Raw genomic sequence first — 27,934 nt, forward strand, 5'->3', positions numbered from 1 at the left:
CAGAGCTTTAGTATTCTTTGTCTGAGTCTCTTTAAAGCTAATGTAACCCCGTATTTAAAAAAAAAAAAAAAGTCAGATACTCACCTAAGGAGAGGGAAGGCTCGGTCCTAATGAGTCATCCCTCTTCCTCTCCCGGTGCCCTCCGTGCTGCGCTGGCTCCTCCATTCACATCCCCTGCCGAGTCCTCCCGAAGACAGGCGGCGCACACGCGAGTGCGTCAGAGGGTGCTCGCGCGTGCGCAATGCAGAGCGGCCCGTCTTCGGGAGCACTCTGGCTCCCGAAGCATTTCCGAAGCCTCCCTTCGGCCGGGAGACAGCGGTATTTGACCGAAACGGTCAAATACCGCTACGGGGGAACCAGGACAGCAGCGGGCACCGGGAGAGGGAATGCTCTATGGGACCCAGAGCCTCCCCCTCCGTAGGAGACTATCTGACTTTAAACAAAAAAAAAATAACGGGTTCCAATTAGCTTTAAAGAAAATTTCCTTTACTGGACCTCAAACAAGCTCTCAGCAGCATGTTTGGCATCAGAAATGTCCCAAAAACGTTATACCTTCAGGTTTGGGAACAAATAGGAGAATAGTCCAAAAGGGCCAGGTCTGAAGTCACTCAGATCCTTCCAACACATGACATTCAATTACCAACTGTACACTTACTGTCCATTTTATCCCATCACGAGACTGAATAACACTTTATTGCTTTTCTTTTCTTTCCTTGTCAATGGTTTATGTATTGCTGTATTTCAGGCACAATAATACATTAACAAAAATGATCTACAGTTTTAAATGGTATGCTGACATTCCCACTAGTTCTGGAGGGAGGCACACATGGCCAATACCATTAGTAACCAGGTAACGGGCAGCTCGGTCTCATTTTAACACAAAGGAGTACAACAAGAAGCTCTTCAGTAATGACATTTCTGCAGTGCAGGCAGTCCCTTTAGTAATGTAAGAGATCCATTGCACCCTTATACTATTTGCACAGCTGCTACTCACTGTAAGGCATTGAAGCACTGCTAGCAATGGAAGAGGCATCGCTGCAGGTAGAGGCTGGAGATGGTGGGGGACCCATTTCCGTCTTTACAGGTTCTTGTTTGCTTTCAGGCCTTAGGATGGGAAGAAAAACAAACAACATCATGAGTATGTATATTAAGACTTGGTATAAAAATTACATCCATTGACATAAAAGCTTCAGCAGGAGAAAAAAAAAAAAGTGAATTCCTTTTACATTCTTTAACCACTTAATCCTATCTGGACGGATATATCCGTCCAGATAGGCTACACTGCTGTCGCTGCTTGGTGCACGCGCTCCCGCCACCTTCCATTAGCCCAGAGATCAATGAATGGGAAGAAAGTTTCCACTCATTGATCTAAAGCCTAGTACACACTAGCAATTTTGATAGGCCAATCATTGGTCAATTTTACCACCTCCATGTAGTATGACCATTTACCTATATAATCTGCATAGAATTGAAAATCTGTTTGGCGTTCATACTACATGGAGGTGGTAAAATTGACCAATCATTGGCCAATCAAAATTGCTAGTGTGTACTAGCCTTAAGTCCCTGTATGAAAGATGGCTCAGTCTTTCACAAATCCCCTTCTGTCCCATCCACTCATTACATCCGCTTTGTGGAGGAACTTTCTGCGTGCAGAAGTGAGCTGCCAGGGCATCTTGTGGCCAAATAGTAAAATTACATCTGGAAATAAATGACTTTTTTGTACTTTTAAAATTATCTCCTTACCTCCCACACTCCCCAATCGGTACACAATAAAATAAAAATATACAATTAAAAAAAATTGCATTAATAGTTACCTTAGAGCAGGGATGCCCAATAAGTCGATCGCGATCTACCAGCAGATCGCGACCACCTGATTGGTAGATCGCAGCCTCATGGCCGTGTCCCATTGAACTTTGCGGCCAGCAGCTGTAGAACGCGTCCTATCAGATTCTGCTGCTGGTCACTGATAGTGCGGGCAATCGGGGGAGGAGAGAGGCGCGGCTCAGAGGCCGGGGCGGCTCTGCCATGACGCAGTGTCATGGCTGGGGGCGGGGCTGGAAGCAAAACTTCCACCTCCACTCACGCTGCCCGCCGGAGCCTCCCTCAGCCACCGAATTGCTTATCTGCCCTCCAGCCAGCCATGGCTGAGGGAGTGAAGACCAGGACGCCACCGCTGGAGGGAGGTAAGCGTGCCCGCCCTATAGCCAAGTTAACCCATACTGGAGGCACATATACCCCGCGCTAACCTATACTGAGGCACATATACCTAGCTAACCTATACTGAAGACACATATACCAAGCTAACCTGATCTCCTGGCCTCTGCGAATTTCAAAGTAGCTCGCGAGCCGGAAAAAAAAAAAAAGGGTCGGCACCCCTGCCTTAGGGACTGAACTTTGTAATTAGTGATGGATGCAAAACTGAAAAAATGCACCTTTATTTCCAAATAAAATAATCGGCGCCATACATTGTGATAGGGACAAAATTTAAATGGTGTAATAACCAGGACAAATGGGAAAATAAAATACATGGAATTTAATTTAGGTAGCACGTATTATTTTAAAAACTATAATGGCCGAAAACAAATTAGCATCAGTTTGTAAGGCACAGAGGACGCCGCCCGCACCATTTCGCCGGGTCCCCGCCACTCAGTAGCCCCCCCGAACGGCCCCCGACTGCACTGCCCGGGTCAAGCTCTCCAGCCTGCAGAAAGACGGCCGCCGGAGCTGGCCGCGGCTGCGCAGCTCTAGGGCCAACCCCCCGATCCACGTAACTGGCTGTTTCCTGTAGTGTGGATCGGGGGGGTTGGCCTTAGAGCTGCACAGCCGCGGCCATCTTTATGCAGGCTGGAGAGCCCGACCCAGGCAGTGCGGTCTGGGGCCGTTCGGGGGGCTACTGAGCGGCGGGGACCCAGCGAAACGGCACGGAGGGCGCGGACAGCGTCCTTCGTGCCTTACAAACTGATGCAGGTATCTTTTTTTTTTCTCTAAAACTGGCCTCGTAAGTCCTTTAAAGACAATGCTGAAAATGTACAACAGAACTTTTTGTGAATGTTAATAAAAGATGTACAGAGGAGATTTAGCTTGCACAATGTTGACTTTTAAGGATACGTGTACCTGTTATTTACCGTATGTGTACCTGTTATTTACCATAAACTGAAATAAGTGCTGTACCTGTATATATTCATTACTTCAATGGGTTACAGGGGGAACTACTGTATTTTCAGACTATAAGATGCACTTTTTCTCCCTCAAACGTGTGAGGAAATGTCAGTGCATCATATGGTCCCAAATAGTGCCAGGTGTCCCACCCACAAGCACATACAGAAGCAGTCTGCTGCCGCCAGATCCACCAATAAGGTCTGCCTGCTGCTCTGTGTTGTGACTGTTGCACATGGTCTCACAAGTGGAACCACGACACTGTCATTAGGGCCACCACTGCACTCGCTCAGTAACAATGATTAGCCCTAATGACAGTGCCATGGTCCCACCTGTAAAACCATCGGTACCAGTCATTCTCGGAGCTGCACGCAGATGCGATGGGTGGATCTGGCTGCATCATTTCCTGCCCGATTGGCTGACGACCCCTTGATGACTGGGGATCTGCCCATCTGTGGCCTGCCCAGGTATTGGAACCACTCATGGATCAGATGCAATTCACATTTTCTCCAGAGTTTCCTTCTAGGTGATATTTTCCCACCTCATCACAAAATGCCTTTTAACCACTTAAGGACCACGGGGTTTTTTCAATGATCGGTGCTGCGCGGGCTCTCCAGCTCGCAGCACCGATCAGGTAAAAGGCAGGGCGATCAGACTCCCCCCCCCCCTTCCTTTTCCCCACTAGGGGGATGTCCTGCAGGGGGGGTCTGAACGCCGCCGGCTGCCTGCGATTTGTGGGGGGGGCTCCTCAAAGCCCCCCTCCGCAGCAATATTGTGCGGTCCCTCCCCTTACCTCTCTCTGTCTTCCCCTATGTGAGGCGCAGGACGGAAATCCGTCCTGCGCCGGATAGGATAGGCTTCAGCCTATCAAATGACGGTGATCCCCGGCCAATCAGAGGCCGGGGATCGCCGATCTCCGTCACGGCGGTGCTGCGTAGCAGCGCTGTATTGATATAAACAGCGGGGATTTCTTCCCCGCGTGTTTACATTACGTGTGCGAGCCGCGATCCGTGAATGAGCGTCCGTTTACATGCAAAACCACAAACGACCAGGCGCCGCCTATCGGCGTTAGCTGGTCGTTAAGTGGTTAAAACACCAGCAAGCAATACAATTTTCAATTGTAAAATGCTCACAAGTTATTTTAAAGAGAAGAGAACTATCTCCTAGGAGATAACTCAAGAGAAAAAGTGAATTGCATCTGGGCCATAGTGTCTTTGGCAGGCACGGTTTGGCTCAGAGTGCATCACTATGGACATTGGATTTCCCACTCCGCAGACTGAACTCACTTGGCTTCTGTGGTCTTGCTGGATTTCTCCATGTTCTTCAGACTCTCTGGTGATCTCAGCTGAAAACGGCAGCTGTCATTCATATTCCACACAGACTCCATTAAGACACCAACTTTTGGGATTCCAGCATTGATTGAAAAGGCCACAGCACCCGCATGATACAGGGGATTATTTCTCAAGCAAACCTGTCACACAGAAACACAAATTACTAAACAGCTCCTTACAGCTACACTACTTGTATCATTCTTTTTAGTGTCTTCTGGCAACCATCAGCTCACACATCCTAAGTGCTCATTTTTATCAATTCCCTTCAAGTGATCTTCAGAACAGCAGTGGTATCCCCACTAATGGGTCCACATTAGCAGAACTTTTTAGGGTGCATGTCAGAATGAGTTAGGGCTCGTTCAAATGGCCGATTGATGTGCACGTTTCAGATGGTTTTCAGCCAGGGATGCAAACTGAATCAGTTATTGTATAAAATTGCAGCCAAATAGGTCCGTCCATAAACCTTTTAAGAGCTAGCATTTCACTTGCATTTAACATCCATGCCATAGATAAAAGCTGCTTGTAAATTTTGGGGAGATGAGGTACTGTGGTGTTCAAGCACCATCACTCCAAAACACCTTCAGAAGCCCATGAATGAATTCATAAACCTCTTAACATTTCTACTAGACCTTAACTCCTACACAACCCCAGCATCGTGTATTTACACCCCCCTGCACAATGCTGCCCTTCCACCGTTCATTTCCGCCGATAAGGCAATCTATCAGGGACTGGGAACAGCTTGTTCCCATCCCGATCGCTGTCCCCGCGATGAATGAAAAGCTTCACATAAACAGATACACTAACTACTTCAGAGTACTGTTTACTGTACTCTGAAGTTAAGTGTAGTGCCATCTTGTGGCCAAAAAGTAAAATGCACTCAGTCATACACACACACATACACTTTATAGTTATACATACTTTTTATTACCGTATATTCCGGGTATAAGATGACTTTTTGAACCCTGAAAACCTTCTGCAAAGTGGGGGGTCATCTTATACGCCAGGTGCGGAGTGTCAGTATTGTGCCAGGCAGAGCTTACCGGTTGCAGCAGCCTTGGTGGAAAGGTCCGCCCGTGTTCTGGGACCTTCTATGTCCTCCACTGTCCCCCCTGCATCATTCATGTCCACGTCCCGTGTGTTTGAAAATTCAAAGCTGCAATAGCATAGCGTCTTGCGAGCAGCCGCTCGCGTGGCTAACAGTGTAGCTTCCTTGTTCTGGGTCACCTGACTGGTGACGTGCATAGGAAGAGGAAGACACTGAATTGTGGAGCGCACATCACCACTCAGCTGACCCGGAACAAGGAAGCTGCCCCGTCACCCACGCGATCGGCTGCTCGCAAGACGCTATGGTATTGCAGCTTTGAATTTTCAAACACGAGACGTGGCCATAAATGATGCAGGGGGGACAGTGGAGGACATGGTAGGACCCAGGACACGAGCGGACCTTTCCGCCAAGGCTGCTGCAACCGGTAAGCTCTGCCTGGCACAATACTGACACCGCGCACCTGACACAAAGTTCTTAAAAATCACAGCCTTATCTCTTTTCCCTCCCCTGGAAGACTGCGGCACCCAGTATTATGCAAAGGTGTATACAGGGGTGGGCCAAGAGGATGGAGGAGGCATGTTGTGAAGAGGGGTAGTCTTATACGGCGAGTATATGCCAAACTCTTTATTTTAACTGGAAAAGTTGGGGGGTCGTCTTATATGTCAGAATATACGGTACATTTTAACCCATTACACTCCTACCCTACAGTTACCCAAATAAAACACTTATAAAAATAAAAGACAATTTAAAAGAAAAAACAAACAAAACCAAAACAGCACCATTAACTTAAAGACTTTTTAATGTGTATGTTTGGTAGGAATATTACTGTTAAATCTGCAAATAAAGGATTTTAATTAGACATATAGAAATAATCACTAAACTGGAAAAAATACACCTTTATTTCCAGATAAAATATTAGAGCCATACATTGTAGTAGGGAAATATTTTAAATGTTGCAATAACCGGGACAAATGGGCAAATAAAATGTGTGGGTTTTAATTATATATATAGTGATATTCAGGGGAATCTGGGATCAAGTTTCACATAGTTTAGGCAGCCATAAAGTTGAAAACAATAGTTTTGTTTATTCTTGCAACATCAGTTAGGCATCCGCCAGAAACAGAAAAAGTGCAGCTTTACTCAGCCAACAAAACTATGCAGTTCACTGTTCAATTCAACCTAAAGGAAAAAGTCCATCTTTCTTCAGCAACCCAAACTTACAAGTCTTTGCAAGAAAAACACAGTTCAATTTATGACACACCTCAGTATTTCTTTTCCTTTTAGCCAGAGGGTTACCTTCCTTGTAACACTGGGAAGTCCAGCCAGGAGCTCTGATCCACACGCACTGCAGCCTGCACAGCTCATCAGCAATGCACACCTGCTCAGGAAAATCACACTCACTCCTTTCCCAGAGCTCCTTGCAGATATTGCTTCCTGCAATAGGTTAACCCTTAATGCACTGGCATTAATTTTTTCAAGGCTATCTCCAGACAAGCCCTGGGGTGGAATGGAAGAGCCCGCCCAACCATTTCCCTTCCATTCCAGAGTCCGGGCCCTAACAAATGAAAGAACATGCAACCCTGGGTTGCAAACTACCCCGGACTCCTTCCCCAACTGCCTGTCTAAAGGGAGCCAAAACCAAAAATAGGGGAAATGTATCTTCCGTCCAGGACCCATCCCTGGAGTCCTGTACAATAGATTTTATCTATCTATCTATCTATCTATATATATATCTTCCTCCAGCCCCCTACGGCTTAATCGCTCCCACGGCATCCTCCTCTCCCTCTCAGTTCACCCGCAACTAGCCTCGGAAAATCAGTCAGTCGGGGCCAGTTGGTGCATGTGCAGTCCAGAGAGATGTGCTCCACTGTCTCCCTGCCGTTACCGGGAGCGTTCTGCGTCTGTGCAGTATTACCGCGCAGGTGGCTCCAGGGACGTAAAACGCTACAGGAGCGCACGCACAGCCGGGCATGCGCAGTTGGCCCCGGACCGGAGGACTTTCCAGGGCCAATTGCTGGCAAACGGGGAATTAGAAGAGGACGGTGTGGGAGCGATCAGGCCGGAGGAAGCCCCAGGTATGTATATTTTATTGCTAATCCCCATCTCAGGTTGCCTTTAAGATGAATGAGACCACAAAAGTCATCAAGTCCTGCCTTCCTGACACCCACTTCAAGCTTTTTTCTTTAACTGATCAAAAATAGGCAAGCAGACTTGGGAAAAAAAAAATATAACAATACACAAATTCTGATTAGGATAATACACACTAACAACCTTATTGGAAGGAGATGCATTGCTTAAAATATAACTTTTATTGAAAACATTTAAAAACCACAAAAGAAAAAAAAAAAAAAAAAAAAACAACAACACGAAAATGTAAAAAACAAAGCTCTGAAATATTCTCACCTGAGTACCAACTATGATATTTGGCATTGAAGAGATTCCAGCACTAGATTTGGGTTTTTTATTTTTAGCTCTCGCTTTTTCAAGCATTTTTTTCCTTTGACTAAAAGGTACAACACCCCTAGAAAAACAAAAAGTGAAGAGACAAAATAGTGGTAATCATATGGATATTGAGCATCAATGACCTGGAAAATTCTAGGGACAACCATGCTAAATGTTTGGGGTGAAGAGAAAGGCCAGCATCAGGCATTACATCCTGAAAACATTTATAACTTTGCAAATAAATAGGCAGCCAAATAAAGAATTCTCTGTATGTGAACTCACAACGTTCTGTATCACAGGCAGATTCTCTACCACTAGTCAATGGCTTCTGCATTGTCAGAAGCAATTTCAGCACACGTAATCCTCTGGGAGGTCCTCCCAGAGGTAGAATCAGATTTGCTCAAATGACAGAGCTGAAATTCTGACATGACAGTGGCAGTGTAGTGGTAGAGAATCTGCCTGTGGCAAGGTTGTGAGATGAATCCAAAAGATTCCAAATTTTTCTGCCTGATTTACAAAACTTGTGTGTTCGGCAGTAATTTCATAGCACAGAATGGAAGCCCTGTGTGCAGGGAGGAATTAAGTTGAAAAATGTCTGCTACTGATTGATAAAGAGCCCAAAAGACCGCAGGGATCTATTCTGCATATGCACTGCCATCATAGTGTGAGCCAAATTACAAGTACTGCTAAAATGCTATACTTTACCAAAATGTTAATTCTGAACAAAAGTGGTGATCCTTTATAAAAATAGCAATCATTGAAGCTGATTGACACTATTAAGTCTGGTGGTCTGAAAAGGGCAGTTATTTTGAAAAAAAAAACAAAAAAAACTAAAAACCCATATCATTAAAGAAAACCTGTACTGAAAATAAAAGTCAAAATAAGCATACACAAGTCATACTTACCTTCCATGTAGTCTACTGCTCAGTGTCTTTCTCCTCTCCCGCGTCCTATTTGTTCACTATGATCAAGGGAATTTTCCGTCCTCCATTTTGAAAATATCCATTACCCATAACAGCTTTCTGGTCAGCACACAGTTAAACTGTAACATCGCCCAATTGAGCCATAGGGAAACATGGACATTACCTGGTACATCTGTTTTCCTCTCAGCTATAACTGACAGCAACTGATATTTTACTGACAGCAACTGATATATTTCAGATCTGACAAAATATTGTCAGAACTGGATGGGATTATTGTCAGAAGAAAATGGTGAGCTTCTGAGAGGAACTGATGGCAAGGTAACTCTGTAATGTTCATTTGAAGTTACCTCATGTGTTTATTTTAAATATTTTTACTCAGTACAGGTTCTCTTTAAGTGCATTAGTTGTCACAGAATGGGAGGACATTTGTTAGTTTCAAATCCGTTAGGTTGCAAATCAGCATATATGAGGCAGCAGTGTGGGGCATAAACCGTGAAAAAAAAAAAAGTTTCAGCTTTATGTACGTGAACTTCATTACGTATAAATCCGAAGTGTGTCAGCGTTGCACAAGTTTAGACAGAAGGTAAAACAAAAGGATTGATTTTAGTGCTTGTACTCACCACCAGTAGAGGTTATTCTCCAGCTGTGCACAGGTGTAAAGGGCACAGCAGTGCAGGGACACGATCTTCTCACCCTGCAGCTCAGGGAATACTTGAGCTGTGTGCTCTAATTTGGAAGCTACAGAGCTGAGCGTCTCGTCAACCCAGGTGGCAACCTAACAGAGCAAATAAAGTTTTACTTTCGAGTGAAAGGCATTAATGGGAGGAAAGAATCAGTACTGCTTGAAGATTTAACACTGTTTACAAGCATCCTGTTAGTCAGCCACCCTCTTCACCATTAAGAGGAGAAGAGAGGAGAGGAGGCAATAAAAAACAGCTTCTGCAAGCAAGTACAGGGAACACTTGCATACATGGAAGGAAGCCAAAAGCAGTTTGTTCTTTTATTTTCCTTTTATGCAGCTATCAGACCATCAGAGTATCCTTCACACTTAAAGGGATACTGTAGGGGGGGGGGGGGGGGGGGGGGGGTCGGGGGAAAATGAGCTGAACTTACCCGGGGCTTCCAATGGTCCCCCGCAGACATCCTGTGTTGGCGCAGCCACTCCCCAATGCTCTGGCCCCGCCACCGGTTCACTTCTGGAATTTCTGACTTTAAAGTCAGAAAACCACTGCGCCTGCGTTGCCGTGTCCTCGCTCCCGCTGATGTCACCAGGAGTGTACTGCGCAGACACAGACCATACTGGGCCTGCGCTGTGCGCTTTTGATGACATCAGCGGGAGCGAGGACACGGCAACGCAGGCGCAGTGGTTTTCTGACTTTAAAGTCAGAAATTCCAGAAGTGAACCGGAGGCGGGGCCGGAGCATCGGTGAGCGGCTGCGCGGGCACAGGATATCTGCGGGGGACCATTAGAAGCCCCAGGTAAGTTCAGCTCATTTTCCCCCGACCCCCCTACAGTATCCCTTTAAATGAAAATAAAAAAAAAATGATTTTTACTCACCTGGGGCTTCCCTCAGCCCCCTGCAGCTGTCCGGTGCCCTCGCAGCCTCTCTCCAATCCTTCTGTCCCCGCTGGCGACTAGTTCCGGGTTGGGCGACAGGCTGGGAACGCGATTGATTCTTCGCGTTCCCAGCCACATTATATCGCCCCCTATGCTGCTATTGCGGCAAGAAGACAATAGCAGCATAGGGGGCGATATATTGTGGCTGGGAACGCGAAGAATCACTCGCATCCCAGCCTGTCGGCGGCTGTCGCCCAACCCGGAAGTAGCCGCCAGCGGGGACAGAAGGATTGGAGAGAGGCTGCGAGGGCACCGGACAGCTGCAGGGGGCTGAGGGAAGCCCCAGGTGAGTAAAAATCATTTTTTTATTTTCACTTAAGTATCCCTTTAAAGGACAACTGTAACAAAAGTGATATGGAGGCTGCCATATTTATTTCCTTTTAAATAATACCAGTTGCATGGTGTTCCTGATGATCCTCTGTTTTAGCCGTAGATCCCGAACAAGCAGGCAGCAGATCAGGCGTTTCTGACATTATCAGATCTGACAAGATTATCTGCATGCTCGTTTCTGCTGTGATTCAGCCACTACTGCAGCCAAATAGATCAGCAGGTCTTCCAGGAAATTGGTACTGTTTAAATGTAAATCAGGCTAGCAAAAACTCCTGAGCGTGACTTCTGCCATGGGAGGCTTCGGAAGTCTTCAGGAGCCCGAATACTCCAGAAGTTGGTCGGCTTTGTACAGCACATGCACAAACTCGCTCTCTAGAGCACTCAGGCTCCCGAAGACTTCCGGCGCTGGAGATTTATACAGAGGAGCCAGCGCTGGAACACTGGGACAGTGAGAGGAATGGGAAGGCTCAATAGGACCCCAGAGCCTCCCTCTCCATAGGCAAGTATCTATTTATTTAAAAATCACTTCAGATTTACTTTAAAGGACTGCTGAAGTGAAAGGTATTGAAAGCTGCCATATTTATTGTCTATTTAACAATACCAGTTGCCTGACAGTCCTGTTGATCGTTCTGGTCAGTAGTGTCTGAATCACACCAGAAACAAGCATGCAGCTAATCTTGTCAGATCTGACAATGTCAGAAACCCCTGATCTGCTGCATGCTTGTTCAGGGTCTATGGCTGAATCTATTAAAGGCAGAGGATCAGTAGGACAGCCAGGCAACCAGTATTGCTTAAAAGGAAATGAATATGGCAGCCTCCATACAACTCTCACCTTGGGTTCACTTTAAAATCACATCTCTCTCCAGCAAGCTTATGCTGTATACTGTATATAGCAGGACGTAATGTGACATACTATAAGGCCCGTTTCACATTGGCCTAAAAAACAAACAAAAAAAAAACAAAAACAAAAAAATCGGTATAGCGGAACAGAACAGAAGAAAACAAATGCATAAGGATCAAATGTTAACCAATGGATCCATTCACATGCAAATGAGAATCCGGTCGGTCTGTTCCGCCAAACGGAGCTCAAGTTTGGGTCTGCAGCAATTTTTCCGGGTCAATGGATGCGTTGCAGGGACCGTGCTCTAACGGAACGGAGGGTCACGGATGAAAAACTGAGGTCTTCAGAACATCCGTCCTGGTGTGAACCGAAAAAAATGGCACTCCCTTCCTAGCTGCTGGACTATCTGGATACCAGCCTATGGGATTGTGTCAGTGCACCCGGGTGGTCAGATGTTCTTTTTCCCCGATTTGCATTGCTCTGGCTCTTATGGTTAAATGGGTCCAATAGACCATTATATACAATGAGGCCTGATGAAGGGTACTAACATACCCGAAACAAACGTGTCGTGGCCACCAGAATTAAATTATTGTCATCGTCCCCAGAAATCTATTATTGCCAACTTTGTCAAGCCAGATTGTCAATTCTTAACTTTTAATGAAGATTCATCGTTTTGTATTTTTTTGTATCAAAGTTGTACTGCTGTTTTTTGCAAAATAATTTTTTAATGTGCCATGATATTTTTCTAGAAACATTTGTCCTAATAATCAAATATTGTATGACGGGTGTGGTGGATCACCCCGCTAAGGACATTTTTCTTCTTTTTATAGAAAAGGTGTAATCACAAATATATGTTGACTGGTGTGAACCGAGCCTAAGAAAAACCTGAAACTGAGCTGACCAATAGAAATTGCTCCTGACCTTGTTGCTTTCTGTGGCGACGGTCGCCCGAATGCTATTAGCTGAAAGGAGGACAATTTTTTCATTGGTTAGGCCGAGGAAAGCGGTTCTCGGGTGATGAATTAAAGGATTCTGCGGAATAGAAAGAGTACATAATAAGTAGTTGTGTCAACATCACAGTTATACCTACAAAAAGATGTTGCTAGATTTCTGTGCACACCACACAAAAAAAAACAAAAAACCTACCTGGGGGTTCCTGTATGGTTCAGACTCAAACCACTTCCACTGGTAGAGTTCTCCTTTACTGCTCACTGCTACCAGCTCTGAGTACAGTGCTCCAATAGCAATAAATTTAGTTCCATCCTGTGCAGAAAAGCAATACAAGAGATATTGATCAGTTCTCATGTAACACTGCTGAATTTTTCCTTGCTGGTTAAGAATGGTCATATATGTTTTGTTTAAAATGTACCAGAGACGAAGCACCCTCATGTATTTTACCATATATATCAGTGGGAACATTAGAGAAAACACCTACCATGCTCTCGGTTTCATTCTTCACTGCTCAGCCTGGCTGTTATCAGCCCTGATAAAATTCCCGACTGAGCATTCAGTCTGGCTTTGCTCAGGAATCATTGCCAAGTCTGTGTTCTCTGATGTCTTTTCAAGCCCAAGCCTGCCCCCTTCTGGTTCTGCTCAGGGTTCATTATAGCTGAGTCACTATAGCAAAGCCAGACTGAATGCTCAATCTGGGATTTTATCAGCAAGGAACTCCCCCCTCCCTGGTCCCCTTTCATGATTGACCAGCAGCTGGGAAAAGCCTCTATGAATCATGGAGCTCTGTCCCCATGACAACCTGCTGAGTGACAAAAGAGGAGGCTTCCCTGTTAAGCTAAGTAGGAGAGAGGGCTTCCCCCGCCCTCCCCTTTCAGAATCTATTTGAGGAACATTAGCTAGGAGCGCGCATTGCTGCTGCTGACCCCAGATGAATACACATCGCTGACAGGGAGTGCTTTAGAGCAGGGTTTCTCAACATTTTATTGGTATGTACCCCTTTTAAAACCCTGTACTCACCAAGTACCCCCTAGCATGGTAAACATTATCACACGTACCCCTTGACAAATATATAATTAATCGTAGTACATTATAATTGGTTCTAAACCATTTCCAAGCATTTACTATTGCTTTTAATTAGCTAAAATACTAGATTGGTGCTGTTTAAATAAGATTTATCATTTTCTAAAACTCTAAATTTGTTATTTTTGGTTAAGTATAATCAAGCCCGAGTACCCCCTAGAACCCTCAGAAGTACCCCCTGGGGTACGCGTACCACACGTTGAGAACCTATGTTTTAGAGGAGCCAGACTCCTGAATTCCTATGTAAGTAGAAGAATGCTTTTGTTACTGAGGGTGCTGCCTCTGATTTGACATGCCTGCAGTGTGTTTAATTTGACTTTGTCCCTTTTTAGGCAGACTTTTTTGCACAGCAGCAAACAGGTTATTTTAATCATACTGAATCTTTGTGTCCTGCATGTAATGCACACGGTCCTTTTAGCCTGAGACACTGCTTTCAATCTAAAATTCCACATAACTGCATCTTGGCCTTTGTCATTTTTTTGCCATGTGACATGAAGAACAGTTTATCCACCTTGGGCTTGTTTGCTTGGTTCTTGCACTGGCTTCCAGGGTCACACGATTTTACGCTAAATCTTGGGACGTCTGCATGCTTCCATCTGCACGATTTCAATATGTTGCTAGTGACATGGCTGCGGTATCTTAGTTTTACTTGGGAATCCCCCTTTTCTTCTCACTCTGGAATGGTTTTCCATTGGTTAAATACCACACAAATGTTACTATCTGGTTGAGGTAGTACAAATGGTGGTTTTGTTTATACTTTTTATTATCTTTTTGTTTCTGTAGATCTTTGCCTCAGAGCAAACATTGCCTTGACAAAGGGGCCCTCCGCGGCTCTGAAACGTTGGCCATATTTTTACATGGAACGAATAAAGATTGATTTTGGATGTGCCAGCTTTCTTCCTTGTTGAATACTGCATAGAGGGCATCATCCCTCTTTTCAGCTGTTGCACTCGCTTTAAAGACTATGGGTTTGATCCATTAGTGAGTGTGAGACAATACTTCCAATGTGATGGGATTTTATCAGGGCTGATAAGCAGGCTGACCAGTGAAGAATGAAACAGAGCAGGGTAGGTATTTTCTCTAATGTTCCCACTCATATATATGGTAAAATACATGAGGGTACTTCGTCTATGGTTCACTTTAAAGCCCATCTACAGTCAAGCTTTAGGAAACCCGATGAATGAAGCAGAAAAGTTGCCACACAAGGATATCTCCCCCTGGTCTTTCTCCCCTTCCTCAGCACCACTGTCACTCTTGGGTGAATGGCGAGTCAAGTCTAACCACCTCACTGACACATGGTAGCCATTGCATCACTCAATGAAGGTCCCATTACCGCTCCAGAGGGCAGGTTCCCAGAAGAGGCAGCCATCTTGGAGGTGGCAGCCTGAAGATCTAACATTATGAGTTAGCGCTGAAGAGGTGCCAAAAAATACCCCCACGGAAAGCAAGTGTAATGAAAACAAGATGCAAATTTCGAGCTGTTGCAGCATTATGCAAATTTTGGATGCAAATTTATGCAGCTTGAAAATTAACCAATAAAATTCTGCTGAGGTAAAATTCGATTGGCCCCTTTTCAAGCTGCACAAAATTTGCTTACAGAATTTTCATAATGCAATTTGCATTTCATTGTCCCTCCCTATTCAGGACATTTTACTGCACACATCACGAATCTGGTAAAGCCCACTTATTCACGTTCATTTTTCATATCTGCATCTTCACAGTAATGCCTGTCTTTAGAAGACACATGCTGAGTCACATGTCTTCCGCTTTGATACAGTCCACCTCATGGGGCGGGGCAAAGGAGAGGATTTCTGCAAAAGCTGCAGGCTGTTGCAATGTGGAAAGGACCACTGCTGACACACACGGGGCCTGATTCACAAAGCGGTGCAAACTTTTTCGCGGACTTTTGCGCGCGCAAAAGTCCGCGATCGCGTGAATCGCGGCAAATTGCGCGCGCAAAAGTCCGCGGTCGCGCAAATCACGCGCGCAAAAGTCCGCGAAAAAGTTTGCACCTCTTTGTGAATCAGGCCCAGTGTCTGTGACCCGTACTTTGCATATAAAACGTTAATGTTTTATGGCAGCCTCAGCTCTTGGCTTACAGACATTAACCCGGTCATCCTTCCTGAACTTGTATGAGCCAAAACCAATTCTTGGTACAAACCCCCCCCCCCCCCCCCCCCCCACTTGTACTTGGTGGAAAAAGGCCAAAAAGGGCATTTATGAACTTTTTTTTTTTTTTTTAATGAATAACTGTAGTTATGGAATATTAAAGCAAACCACTCCTAAAGCTTTAAAATGGCAATAGGTATATTATGACATCTTCAACGCCCCTTTCATTACAGCCTGGATACTAGTTAATATACACCTATACGGAGAGCAGCCCCCATGCCCACTGCTCCCCCGCCCTCCTCCAAATGCCCCTCCCCTCAGCCTCTTCCAGATCAGGCAGTAGTGTGCACACGTGTAGAGCATTCCCGATGTGATCAAGGAAGCATGTAGAGGGATCAGCACCTGTGCACTACTGCCCGACCTGGAAGAGGCTGAGGGGGGCATTGAAGAGAGAGTGGAGGCGGTAGAGGAGAACAGGGGGGAGCGGTGGGCATGAGGACTGCTTCCCATACATGCCTGCTACCTCCCGTTTTTTTTTACCCTTTAAAGCCTTGTTCACATTATAGGAGTTTTTGTAAAATTTTAAGTGCGGGCGATTTTCAAATTTGCCCTGAAGACGCTTGTGCAATGATTCTCTATGAGAGAGTTCATATCTGAGTGGTTAGTTTGCGATCCGCTTAGAAAAGCGGTGCTTGGGCCATTTTTGAGACGTTTGCCTCAATAGAAGGTATAGGAAAAATGCTCACAAAATCGCTTTGGCAAGCGATTGAGTGAGCTTTTAAAAAAAATTAAAAATTAAAAAAACACATTGTATTTATTTTTTCCCGATCAAGAGACGAAGTGCTCTGCAAAAGCACTTACAAAAAAAACGAGTGAATGTGCAGAAAATCGCCGGAAAACGCTTAAAAAATGGACATGCGAACCGACCGCAATGTGAACGAGGCCTAACTGCTTAGCCACTGCTGGATTTTGAACAACAGGCAGCGTGCTGTTCTTCTAAACTTATGATGGGAGGGCAGCCTTAACAATTTTGTCTGTAGTTGGACTTTAGGAGTCCTATTGTTACAAAATTCACACTCCCATCTCCACAAGGAGGTCCCAAGTTGATTTTTTAAATTTAACGGTTTTTGATAGTTTATAACTACAGTTATTCTTTAAAGGACCTCTGTCGCGAAAATCTTAAAATGTTAAATACATGTTAATATATACAAGTAAGAAGTACGTTTCTTCCAGAGTAAAATGAGCCATAAATTACTTTTCTCCTATGTTGCTGTCCCTAATGCTGGGGATACACGGTACGTTTGTGTACCGTGTATCGACCAGCTGATCCGGCCAGCTGATAATATTCAGCTGGCCCGATCAAGCCGCTCGACCCGTGCCCGCTCGATTCCCGCTGGCGGACAATGGCAGGGAATAGAGCGGCTAAAAAGGACGGCCAGCGGGGACAAGCGGGAATCGACCCGTGCGTACGAGCGGGGACGCGTCTGGGGTCGATCCGGCGGCTAATTGGCCGCCGGATCGACCCGTCTATGCCCAGCATTACAATAAGTAGTAGAAATCTGACATTCCCGACAGATTTTGGACTTGCCCATCTCATCTTGGGGGGGTTCGCAGGGTTTTCTTTATTTTTAAAAGCACTTGGTGAATGGCAGTTGCTCCGTCCAACTGCCCAAAAAAAAAAAGTGTACAGCGAGCAGGGAGGCTGTCCAGCATCTTTGTATAAATCTTTTTCAGGGAGTGTCTTTATAAAGAATAAAGGCCGTGCTGAGAATCCCCTATGGAGAGATGGACTAACCCAAAACCTGTCAGTAATGTCAGATTTCTAATACTTACTGTAAGTGACAGCAACATAGGAGAAAAGTAATTCACGGCTCATTTTACTCTGGAAGAAATGAACTGCTTATTTGTATGGGTTTTAAATTTTAAGATTTTTCATGGCAGTTCCTCTTTAAACCCACAGATTATTAGCTTCTTGTTCCAGATCTACCTGCCTCTTATTCTGCTATGTAAAACATATGCCACACTAATGCAAACATTCCAAGTAAAGGATTACCTTTTCCGGCCACCACTGCAAGTCTTCTCCCAGAGACACTGGACTCAGTATCGGGGTGTTCTTCTTGTCCAAACTAGGCTCGCCTTCTTTACTTGTGGAGCCCCGTTCGTTATCAAATGAGGCTCCATCAAGCCACCGTCTCTCACGCAAGCGTAAAACTGACTCACGTTCACGCAACAGCTCAGAGTCTCTTTCTAAGGGAAGAAGGAGAACTGGTATGCAATTGGGTCACACCAGTGGGATAAAAGTAAGCCAATCTCTATTTAAGACCCTTCTTATCTAGCAGCAAGTAAAGCTTATGTATGCTCTACAGAAATGATTTCCACTGCTACCATTGCCAGGGTCAAAATAATCATTACGTAAACTAAAGTCACTCGATTTATGGGTTGTAAGAGAAAGGCATGGCTTAGTCCTAGATGGGTTGTATAATGAAAAGCTTATTAATCAATTTATAATTCTATACAGCAGGAGGAGGTGGCAGCGCTTCTCGTAGAAATGTAAATTTACTTATGGCTAGCTGCATCCATGTGCCATTTCAGTTTGCATTCTGTTGTAATGAGTTTAAAGAGAGCCCGAGATGGGCTCATAAAATAAAAAAAAAAAAAAAAAAAAAAAAAAAAAAAAAAAGTTGGCTACTCGATCCGGAGGGCCGAGTGGAACAAGTAACCTCAAAAACCACCTCTCCTGTGGGCCGCAATGGCACACTTTCCCTTTCGTAACCTCTGGGTCACGACACTGGAAGGAGAGTGTCTTTCACCAGCGCGCAGGGAGGTGGGGGAGCGGCAGGAGGCACAGCTAGCAAGAGAGAGCTGCCCAATGGCAGCTCTGGAGACACTGTAGGTATGCCCCTGGGGGCGTCTTGAACAGGGAATCCCTCTCCTCTGTGTTTACCCCCAAGATCGCAAATCTCGGTGGGCTGTAGCACAGCGGTGGGGGTGTGGGGACACACAGAGTCATGTCAGGAGGCAGAGAACATGCCTCTGTGTCCCATCTGCCCCCCTCGGGTTCTCTGTAAGGATTAGTGCATAGTTTGCATCGGTTTTGAATACAAGACATGCATTTAGCCTCCAGGAGGCTCTGCATGCCTCTGTTGGTAGTCAATTCAGTTGCAGCCTGATAAGAAGCGCTGCCAATTTCTCCGTTATCAATTTATAATTCAAATCGGCAGCCACCAAACATGGATCAGTTTATAGATAAAAGCGCTTAATGAACCAGTTACGCAATTGTATAAAATATATTTAGAGGAAAGCCCTCCCTTAATTCCACATCACCAATTCATCCATTTTGTTTACAAATTTTTCTGAAGTCGGGCGCTGCAGTAGACAAAACTGATGTGGACATACAATTCCTGTGACATAGTCAGTCGGCAATTTAAAATAAGTCTACCCAAAAATTTTAGGCCGACTGGGGGTGTTAACAAGGATTACTTAAAATTGAAAGCAGTTTAAAAATGGGTCATGTGACTTATGACAAAGTGGAGAATGGTTCTAACGGCTGACTGCAGTAGAAATATAGTTATGAGGTCTTCTCATCAGGCTAATGGGTATTAGTTTTCCGTATTGCCATCTGTTACAGTGGCCATTTCTATGATTACTGATAATCTTGTCCCAACAAGCTCATAAACTGCATCTAGGAAGCAGAGGTTGGGTTTAGCAAAACCGCTAATGGTTAACTTCTAAAAATGTGTGACTTGCCAATCTCCAACTTCTGTCTCCTGCAGGGGACCAAACTCATTAGAAAAGTTTAACTACATTCTATTAGCCATTAGGAACTTAGCATGTGCCTTCCTGGGATCTAGAGGTTAAAGTACACCTGAACTGTGAGAGATATGGAGTCTGACCCATTTATTTTCTATTTAGGCAATGCAGATTTCCTGGCTGATCCGCTGATATTCTTGCCTCTGATATTTTTAGCCACAGACTCTAAACATGCATGCAACAGATCAGGCGTTTCTGACTCAAGTCTGACTGATTAGCTGCATGCTTGTTTCTGGTGTGTGATTCAGACATTACTGAAGCCAAAGAGATCAGCATGACAGCCAGGCAACTTGTATTATTTGAAAGGAGATAAATATGCCAACCTCCATGTACCTCTCACGTCAGGTGTACTTTATGGATGAAAGCGACACTTGTGACTATGAAGCTATGCAGGGAACCACCACTTCAAGGCTGGCCAACTGGCATCCACATAAATGTTCAGGCACGCTATCCAAGAGTCAGAATTCCTAACAGGAATAAACAATATGCCACAGCCATATACAAGCTATGGTGGCTCCACAGTTCACTGCATAGGAGAAAAATGTAAGATTTGTGTAACAAAGATTGATGTGACAACCAGTCTCCAGCTGCTAAAACAGATGTTGCTGGCAACCAACAACAAATGATGTGTGTGTCATAGCCCTGACTGTTCAGTGAAGCTTAGATCTGTTGAGCAGATGTAGAAGTATGATATGGGATCTAAAATGTTCATAGTTCCAAGTGTTTTCACATTCCAAGTGTTAAAACATACATTTGTGGGAACTCAAAATAAATCTTTAAAGGACACCTGAAGAAAGAGAGATGGTGAGGCTGCCATATGCATTTCCTTTTAAACACTACCAGTTGCCTGGCATCCTGCTGATCTGTTTGGCTGCAGTAGTGTAAATCACACACCTGAAACAAGCATGCAGCTAAACGGGTCAGGCTTGAGTCCGCAAATCTGATCTGCATCAGTGTTGTGCACTACAAGTAGCTACGAATACCAAACTACTCGTAACCGAAAATTAAATTAGACAACGCTACCTGTGACAGGAGGGGGTTCAAAGGGCACTGGGTTTAGCTTACCTAGGTCACAGCCTTAGCCGATGCGCTCCACTCACATTCTACAACACCCTAGGCTTCCTCCTTCAACTCGGAAGAAGGAAGGATGGGAGTGACACTGAACGTGAGTGCAGGACATTGACTAGGTCGGCGACATTGGCAAGTTAACCCCCATTCTGCTGTGGGCAACGCCAATTTAAATTTCGATTACGAGTAGCTACTTGTAGCGCACACCACTGATCTGCATGCTTGTTCAGGGTTTATGGCTGCAAGTATTAGAAGCAGAGGATCAGCAGGACAGCAGGGTAATTTGTATTATTTAAAAGGAAATAAATACGGCATCCTCCACATTTTCTCTCTAGAGCTGTGGAATGTTCCGAAATGCAGTATTCCCTGAAGTTAAAGCTTGACTTCTTATTTTATTCAGTGGGCAGGCAATTTATTAACAGGTATGCTTTGAGACAGAGTCACAGCCCACCAGTTGTATTACTCAGCCCCAACACTACAACTTGTAGATCACATGCATGCATTCATGCAAAGTGGTGCCCCGGAAAATTTTGGGTGCAGGGTGAAGCCGAAAATGGCTCACCCTACTCCTACAAAATCCCGGCAGCATTACTATTCCCCCTCCAGGCAGCCGTGGACTTCAGGGATGTAACTCAGCTGCCAGCTTTTGCTGTCTGTAGAATTACGCCATTTTCAAAGTCATTTGTGCTTAGTGTTTTGACGGTGCCCCAAATTACTGCCCAAGAGCCGCTATAGCCGTAATTCAAATCTTCCTGCGCCGTCTGGCAGTTTCACATTTGCAAATATTTGGCAATCATAGCTGCAAAATAACTGACTGGTCTGCACCTCTAGAGTCCCACATAAAACATGCAGGACTGCCGCAACTTGTGTTGTAACTGATCCATTAAGCAGCTCTTTGATTCCACTAGGACGTCTATGAACTAAGTCAGCCGTAACACAATGGAAACCTACAAGTCTAGAACACAGCAGGCGAATTTCTGAGAAGACAAAGGCACAGAATTACCTCTAGATGAGCCTATCCTGGAAAGTGAAGAGCGCCGAAAGGATGGATAACCAAAGTAGCTAATATCTTCTGAAAACATAGCATCAGCATCAATTATGACACTTGGGTGAGCAGAATGAATGTCAGCATCCAGCAGTGACATAAGATCCTCTATAAACACAAGGATCACAAGCCGTCAATAAGCACAACATGAAAACAGAATGCCAATGATATATTACACTCTAGTCACGAACATCCTCTCCATCTGAGCTCACACATCCAATTACATAAAGTCATCAGAAGGACGTTTCGCTTCCTTCATTGAAACTAATACCACCTCTTGTGGAACTGGCGGGTGAAGCTAACTGGCACTAACCTCCGGGTAAGTAGGACTCACTGGCAGTATCGTCTCCGTCATCTCCATCCTCGTCATCTCGGCTTAAGAGGTTGTTTACGGCCAAGTTGACGTCAAGGTTTGTTCTCTGAAGTTCCCGAATGATCACACTTCTGGACTTTCCTTGAAGGACAACTTGTGCCTGAAAGTCACAGAAACATGGCGACGCAGGATTAGGACCATCCAAAATCAGTGCAGTAAGTATTTTAATCATTACAGCCACGGTTTAGCATTGCTCATAGGCGATCCATCTCAACACATTGCCTAATGTGGATCCGAGATAGACTTTCACTCCTTGAATGATTGTGCCCCTTCCATATAGTTTATAGGGCACTCCTCAAGCCAAATATTTTTGTTTTAATACTCTAATTCCCTATAAACTAAACAAGCCTCGCCCTCAGCTCCTCCAGCGCCTTGGCACTCTGAGACCCATGTAGCAAGGGTTTATGGGAGCTCAGTCTGGGCAGGAGGAGGTGGTGTTACTAGTCAGAGATTTCAGAGGCAGAAGGGAGATGGGAGAAGAAAGGAGTGGAGTTTTCGCAGGCTGAAGGGTGGAGATGCAGAGCAGCTTGCCTGTGTAATGATCACAAGCAGAATATGGCTGCTCTCATTGTATCACAGGAAGAAATCATATGCAGTTGAAGCAGTTTGCAGCTAGATTTGCTGTGTAAACTATCTAAACTTTAGATAAGACATATAGGCAAGTTACTTGTTATAGTTAGTTTTTAATCTCGGATCCACTTTAAGCACAAGATGGTTAGAAGCTGTTCATGTCCCAATTACCTGTGAAATGAGTTCTTCTGGTATTACCGATGCTGGAATCACAGGCTGTGGCTGACTACCCAGGAGTCCGGAACCCCTGTCCCGTCCAGTACGAATCACTCGCGTCTGCCTACGAGAATCGCGTGCTCCAGCGGACGAACGGCCTGAGGAACCACCTCCACTTCCACCTACTCCGGAGCTCCATCGACTGCTAACAAGAACGAATTCAGAGAATGCACTGAGTTTGCGGCACACTGCCAACAATATTACATAGAGAACATAGCCATGGTGAACAAAGGTAGATTCAAAAATTAACACCAATAACCAAAATCACTGACTAATATGCAACAAGCATACCTGAGTTCACTTTCATGAGATCCATTAAAACAATTGACATACATACAAACATACATAACCAGGAAGCCATTTATGACACAAACTTGCCCAAAGCGGAGAAAGTTCAGTCTGCCTCTTAATGCTAATCTATATATTTATGCTTAACTACAGCCTTAACCCTATTAAAACTTACCCAAGGGTGTTGCCTGCCAGTCTGCCCAGAGTCTCAGAACCAGACAAAAACCAGGGAGAGTCACTAGTCCTGCCTGGCCTGGATGTCCTTCCTGCCCCTGAGCCACTGTTCAACTTTGAACTGAAAACAAAAGAGGGCATATCAGTCAAAATGTAGAAAGGAATAAAGAAAACCACCACCATCTGGGCTGTACGTGAAGGCCTGGCCCTCCAGATGCAAGCGCTCAAGGACTTAAGTCTGGCAACACACAAGCCTAAGCAACACCCTTGGGAACTTTGTGGTGATAGTTTCACCACTGGACACTTGAGTAGCTTCGGTGTGGTGGTAATTGGGGGGCAATCACCACACCGAAGCTACTCAAGCGACCAGTGGTGATAAATGATGAGTACAGATAGCAACTTCATCCTCACCATAAGCCTGCAGACCGAGGTATTGGGGAAATAGGACTAGTGAAGTGTCCCAGAAATACGGCATAAAGTAATGTTAAGCTCCAGGATCCTTGGAATATACAATAACTATAATCAGAGTTCTTCCAAGAATATGGATTCAGGAAAGCCTGAGGTATAACAGTGAGTTAGGAGTTCCAAGATTATGGAATGCTGCTGCTAGGAAGGCCCAGTTATTTAGTTAGTGTTGTGTCTCTCTCCCCCTCCCAGATTTGTAAGTGGTTTAAAGGGCATTTTATTGATAAGGTGTGATATCACCAATGGGAAAAAATTAAGAGAACATGAATTGCATATAGGCCTCCATGTCAAAACAGTATGAAAGTATTGCCCAGTACAAGTTATTTTTAAAACAGACCTGGATCAAAAATGTGCTCAAGTTAAATCTATTTATGTATGTACAGAGTTAAGCAACAAGGACTTGGCTGCCTGTTTTATAATTCAGATTTTAAAGGACACCTGAAGCGAAAATACACTAATGAAATAAACAATTGTACCTATCTTCCTTCTCCTAAAAATGACTTTTTAAGATATTCCGCAGTTTTATTTTATGTTCAAATCTACTTTTTAAGTTTTAACTGTTTTGTTTTTGCTCAATGACACATTTATTGAAGCATGCCAGAGCTAAAATCTATGAACTATTGATCCTTTTTCTCTCTTTCCTGCTCTCAGAAGCCATTTTCTGCAAGGAACGTGTTTTATAGTTGGAATTTCTTAACAGTGAGGGTCACATTGCAGTCACTTCCTGTCTGAGTCAGGACTGAGTCAGCCACTTACATCCCTGATATTTAACTCTTTCAGGCAGAGAAAGAAGGAACATGGCATAGTTATTTGTGTGCTTGGCACAGTACATACCCATGTCTATCTCATGTCACATGTCACCTCAGGTATCCTTTAAATCTCTGATTGATGTACAAGGGTAACGTAAATCTCCACTGGTCTATCTCAGTGCAAGAATGACTGGCAAAATTCTTAAGCTCAACAAGCACAAATGTATTTTCTTGGTGGTTAAGCGATTAGATATGAAGGTAAATATTGATCGGTCTTGTGTACGTCATGTGGCTGTACAAAAGAACAATCAATATAGTGTAACTATAAAGTTGTTTGAACCAAGACTGAAGGAAGAGCCATCATACACGTGTTCATTTATTTGGCATTCCAATCCAAACAGATTACGGACCATGAAATCTTTTAGTTACCAACCATCTGAAACGTTGGCTGGGGCTCTGCTCGTGGGCAAAAGGCCTTCATTTTAGGTCTCCTCTTCAAGCAGAGCTGTACTAGTTAGTCTAAGAGCCAGTTTCCACTAGGGTCAAATATGGCAAATCTGCGTTTCCCCGCAGGCGACCCAGACAGGAAACCGCTGCCATAGGCGGGCAATGGCTTGTTATCTGAATTATACTGCAGTGCGATTCTGGATGGCATGTTGCAGTTTCCCTATGATTCAGATGCATACTCGCATCACAGCCCTTCCTTTCGGGACACATGCCTGCTCAGTGGAAGCCAGCCCTAACCGAAGACTTGTGTCCACTAATGGTATCACCAATGTCACATCACTAAAGATGGTGACCACTGCCTGCTAGGAGTGTATACTGAATGCATCATTCCTGCACTAAGTGCGGGATTATCAATTTGCTATATTTTCAAATTTTTTTGTAGCAACAGCTGGAAATATGGCATATATAGTGGTGCTTGATGTAAACCTAGGGTTGGACCCCTTGGGGAGGGAGGGTGTTTGTAACCTAAGGGTGCATACAAACATCCATGTTTGATAGGTCAATGATCGACCAATTTAACCCCCTAACGGCAATCGGCAACGGGAGGATGGCGCCCTCAGGACTGCCTAACGCCGCTCAGCGTCAAGTCCTGGGGGCGGAGATTAGTGCTGATTGACTGAGTGGAGCTCCAAGATCAGCCTGCTGGAAATTAAAAAAAAAAAAAAAAAAAAGGTTTTTGGTTGTACAGAGCTGCGCGCTGTACAGGGGACAGCTTAGTGACAAAGCTGCCCCCTCGAGTGGCTCACAATGTGATTCCCTCTCATGGCTGATGCCTATTAGAGGGGAACAGTACTTGGATCTCAGGGGGGAGAGAGGGATGGAAAAAAAAAACAAAAAAAAACACCTGGTCACTTTGGGCGGGGGGCCGGGGTGTTAGCGGCTGGCTGGGGGCGGCTAGCGGTGCAAGCCTGAGGTCCTTACCTGGTTAACCACCTCCATGTAGTATAAGGGATTTTGAATAGTATGAGCAGAGGTGTATGTGACCTCTCATACTACATGTGAGAGGTGAAATTAGCCAGTCAAAATTGGATGTGTGTATCACCTTTAGGTTTGAAACAGTTGAAGGGAGAGGTATATGGAGGCTGCATTATTTCCTTTTAAGCGATATTAGTTGCCTGGCATCCTGCTGATCTGTTTGGCTGCAGTAGTCCTGAATCACACCAGAAACAAGCATGCAGCTAAACTAGTCAGATCTGACAATGTCAGAAACACCTGATCTGCTGCATGCTTGTTAAGGGACAAGAGCTAAAAGTGTTAGAGGAAAAGGATTAGCAGGACAGCCAGGCAACTGATATTGCTTAAAAATAAATATGGCAGCCCCCATATACCTCTCCCTTCAGTTGTCCTTTAAAGAGAGACTGAAGCGAACAAAAATTGCCATTTTTACCATGTAGTTCACTTCAGTACTCATTAGATGTAAACCGTCGCAAAACGAGGGCTTTAGTCCGGCAGGCACTTCCTTCACAGAGGGGCGGGGAGAGGCAGAGATCCGCACGGCAAGTGATGTCAGGAGAGGCAGAGCTACAGCAGGAAGCTCTACCTCTCAGGGCAGCACAATCCACGACCAAGATGCCCTGGGATTTGGGGGGTCTAAACCTCTCGTTTTGCAGCAGGGATGCAGCGGTTTACATCTAATGAGACTTCTGAAGCGAACTAGCAGGTAAAAATAGCAATTTTTGTTGGCTTCAGAGTCTCTTTAAGCGCGAACCTTCCTAGGTGACACAAACATGTCTGAATTCACACACAGAAAACCAGATGCTGCTCTGCACTCATACACAGAAACACACGGAACAATCACTGGCTGCAGACACACGAATACGTGCAGCTGTGCCAACTGGCTGGATGATGCATCTGCAGGAGCAGTACATCTGCTGGGCCATGTGCAAGAGTCAAGAAAAACAAAGTGCTTTTTTTAATCTCATCTTACCCATCATTATTCTCTGGTTTACTCAATTCCAGTCTGTCCGGCTGAACTAAGAAGCCGATTCTGCACACTCTACCATCCTAATGAGAAACAAAACATGATCATCAACATTATGATGCCAGCAGCAGCAACACAGAGGAGAGAGAAATACTAATATACTCTTATTACCTCCAAGAGGAAAGCAGCATGATTCGGTCCAACCACACACTGTTTTATAGTCGTCTGCTCAAGTACATTCAACGGAGGATGACTGTACAGAGAAAAAACATAAGCAGAATAAAGGCAAATTACACGTTGCGCAGCTCTACCCCAGCCAGCTCATTCCTCAAGGTCCTTCCCGGCACAGGAGGCTTTTTGATAAAAGGCCATTATGCAAGCAAATAAAATAAAATAAAATAAAAAAAAAAAACACACCACAACATCTTAGTGCTCAAAAGTTAAGTTTATGTGGAATAAGGAGTCACTTAAAATTCTGTCTTGACACTAGGAGAATGAATAATAATCCAACAAGCAGCTCCAGTCTCAGCACCACTAGGGATAGGAATCTCAGACCTGAACAACTCAGACTTTGTGCGCAGCCTGGGAGTACTGACTGATTGAGAATTAAAGAGAGTCTGAGGCCTTATAAAAATCCTATTTTTATTTGACATGTATCTTCTGCAATAACCACTGCTAAAACACAGCATTCCCTGCGGCACAACGCTGTATTTAAACCCCCAAATACTGGGGCAAAATTCCACAACTTTCCAAGTCGTAGGTTTTGCTGCCCAGGGAGGCAGAGCTTAGCGCCGTAGCTCTGCCTCTATTAGCATCCATTACCACTGAGTCTCCTCTCCCCGCCCCTCTCAGTGAAAGAAGACAGAGGGGCGGGGAGAGTCAGCAATCAGAGGGGTAGAGGGGCGAGTAGAGGCAGAGC

The 27,934-nt window shown here is 44.8% G+C and overlaps 1 protein-coding gene and 1 long non-coding RNA gene across 13 annotated transcripts in view; one reads left to right on the top strand and one right to left on the bottom strand.

Annotated features, from left to right (window-relative positions):
- UBR5 (ubiquitin protein ligase E3 component n-recognin 5) overlaps nucleotides 1–27,934 on the bottom strand; it is a 122,936-nt gene that overhangs the window by 65,149 nt on the left and 29,853 nt on the right. For 9 of the 12 annotated variants that reach the window (XM_068237748.1, XM_068237754.1, XM_068237751.1 and 6 more), the window contains exons 3-15: nucleotides 27,187–27,268; nucleotides 27,022–27,098; nucleotides 23,375–23,494; nucleotides 22,867–23,056; nucleotides 22,066–22,225; nucleotides 21,711–21,860; nucleotides 17,883–18,094; nucleotides 12,833–12,949; nucleotides 12,608–12,718; nucleotides 9,518–9,672; nucleotides 7,936–8,053; nucleotides 4,443–4,627; nucleotides 995–1,104 (exon numbers count right to left, since the gene is read on the bottom strand). In XM_068237748.1, coding sequence (XP_068093849.1) covers nucleotides 995–1,104; nucleotides 4,443–4,627; nucleotides 7,936–8,053; nucleotides 9,518–9,672; nucleotides 12,608–12,718; nucleotides 12,833–12,949; nucleotides 17,883–18,094; nucleotides 21,711–21,860; nucleotides 22,066–22,225; nucleotides 22,867–23,056; nucleotides 23,375–23,494; nucleotides 27,022–27,098; nucleotides 27,187–27,268 — 1,787 coding nt within the window. The remainder of the gene's footprint in view (nucleotides 1–994; nucleotides 1,105–4,442; nucleotides 4,628–7,935; nucleotides 8,054–9,517; nucleotides 9,673–12,607; nucleotides 12,719–12,832; nucleotides 12,950–17,882; nucleotides 18,095–21,710; nucleotides 21,861–22,065; nucleotides 22,226–22,866; nucleotides 23,057–23,374; nucleotides 23,495–27,021; nucleotides 27,099–27,186; nucleotides 27,269–27,934) is intronic. The other 3 variants (XM_068237756.1, XM_068237752.1, XM_068237757.1) reach the window with 2 other exon arrangements.
- On the top strand, nucleotides 17,532–21,991 carry LOC137519090 (uncharacterized). Its single transcript, XR_011020964.1, has 2 exons — nucleotides 17,532–17,663; nucleotides 21,616–21,991. It is a non-coding gene; the product is annotated as an uncharacterized lncRNA (long non-coding RNA).

The sequence above is a fragment of the Hyperolius riggenbachi genome, chromosome 5 (genome assembly GCF_040937935.1).
Source record: "Hyperolius riggenbachi isolate aHypRig1 chromosome 5, aHypRig1.pri, whole genome shotgun sequence".
Classification (NCBI taxonomy): domain Eukaryota; kingdom Metazoa; phylum Chordata; class Amphibia; order Anura; family Hyperoliidae; genus Hyperolius; species Hyperolius riggenbachi.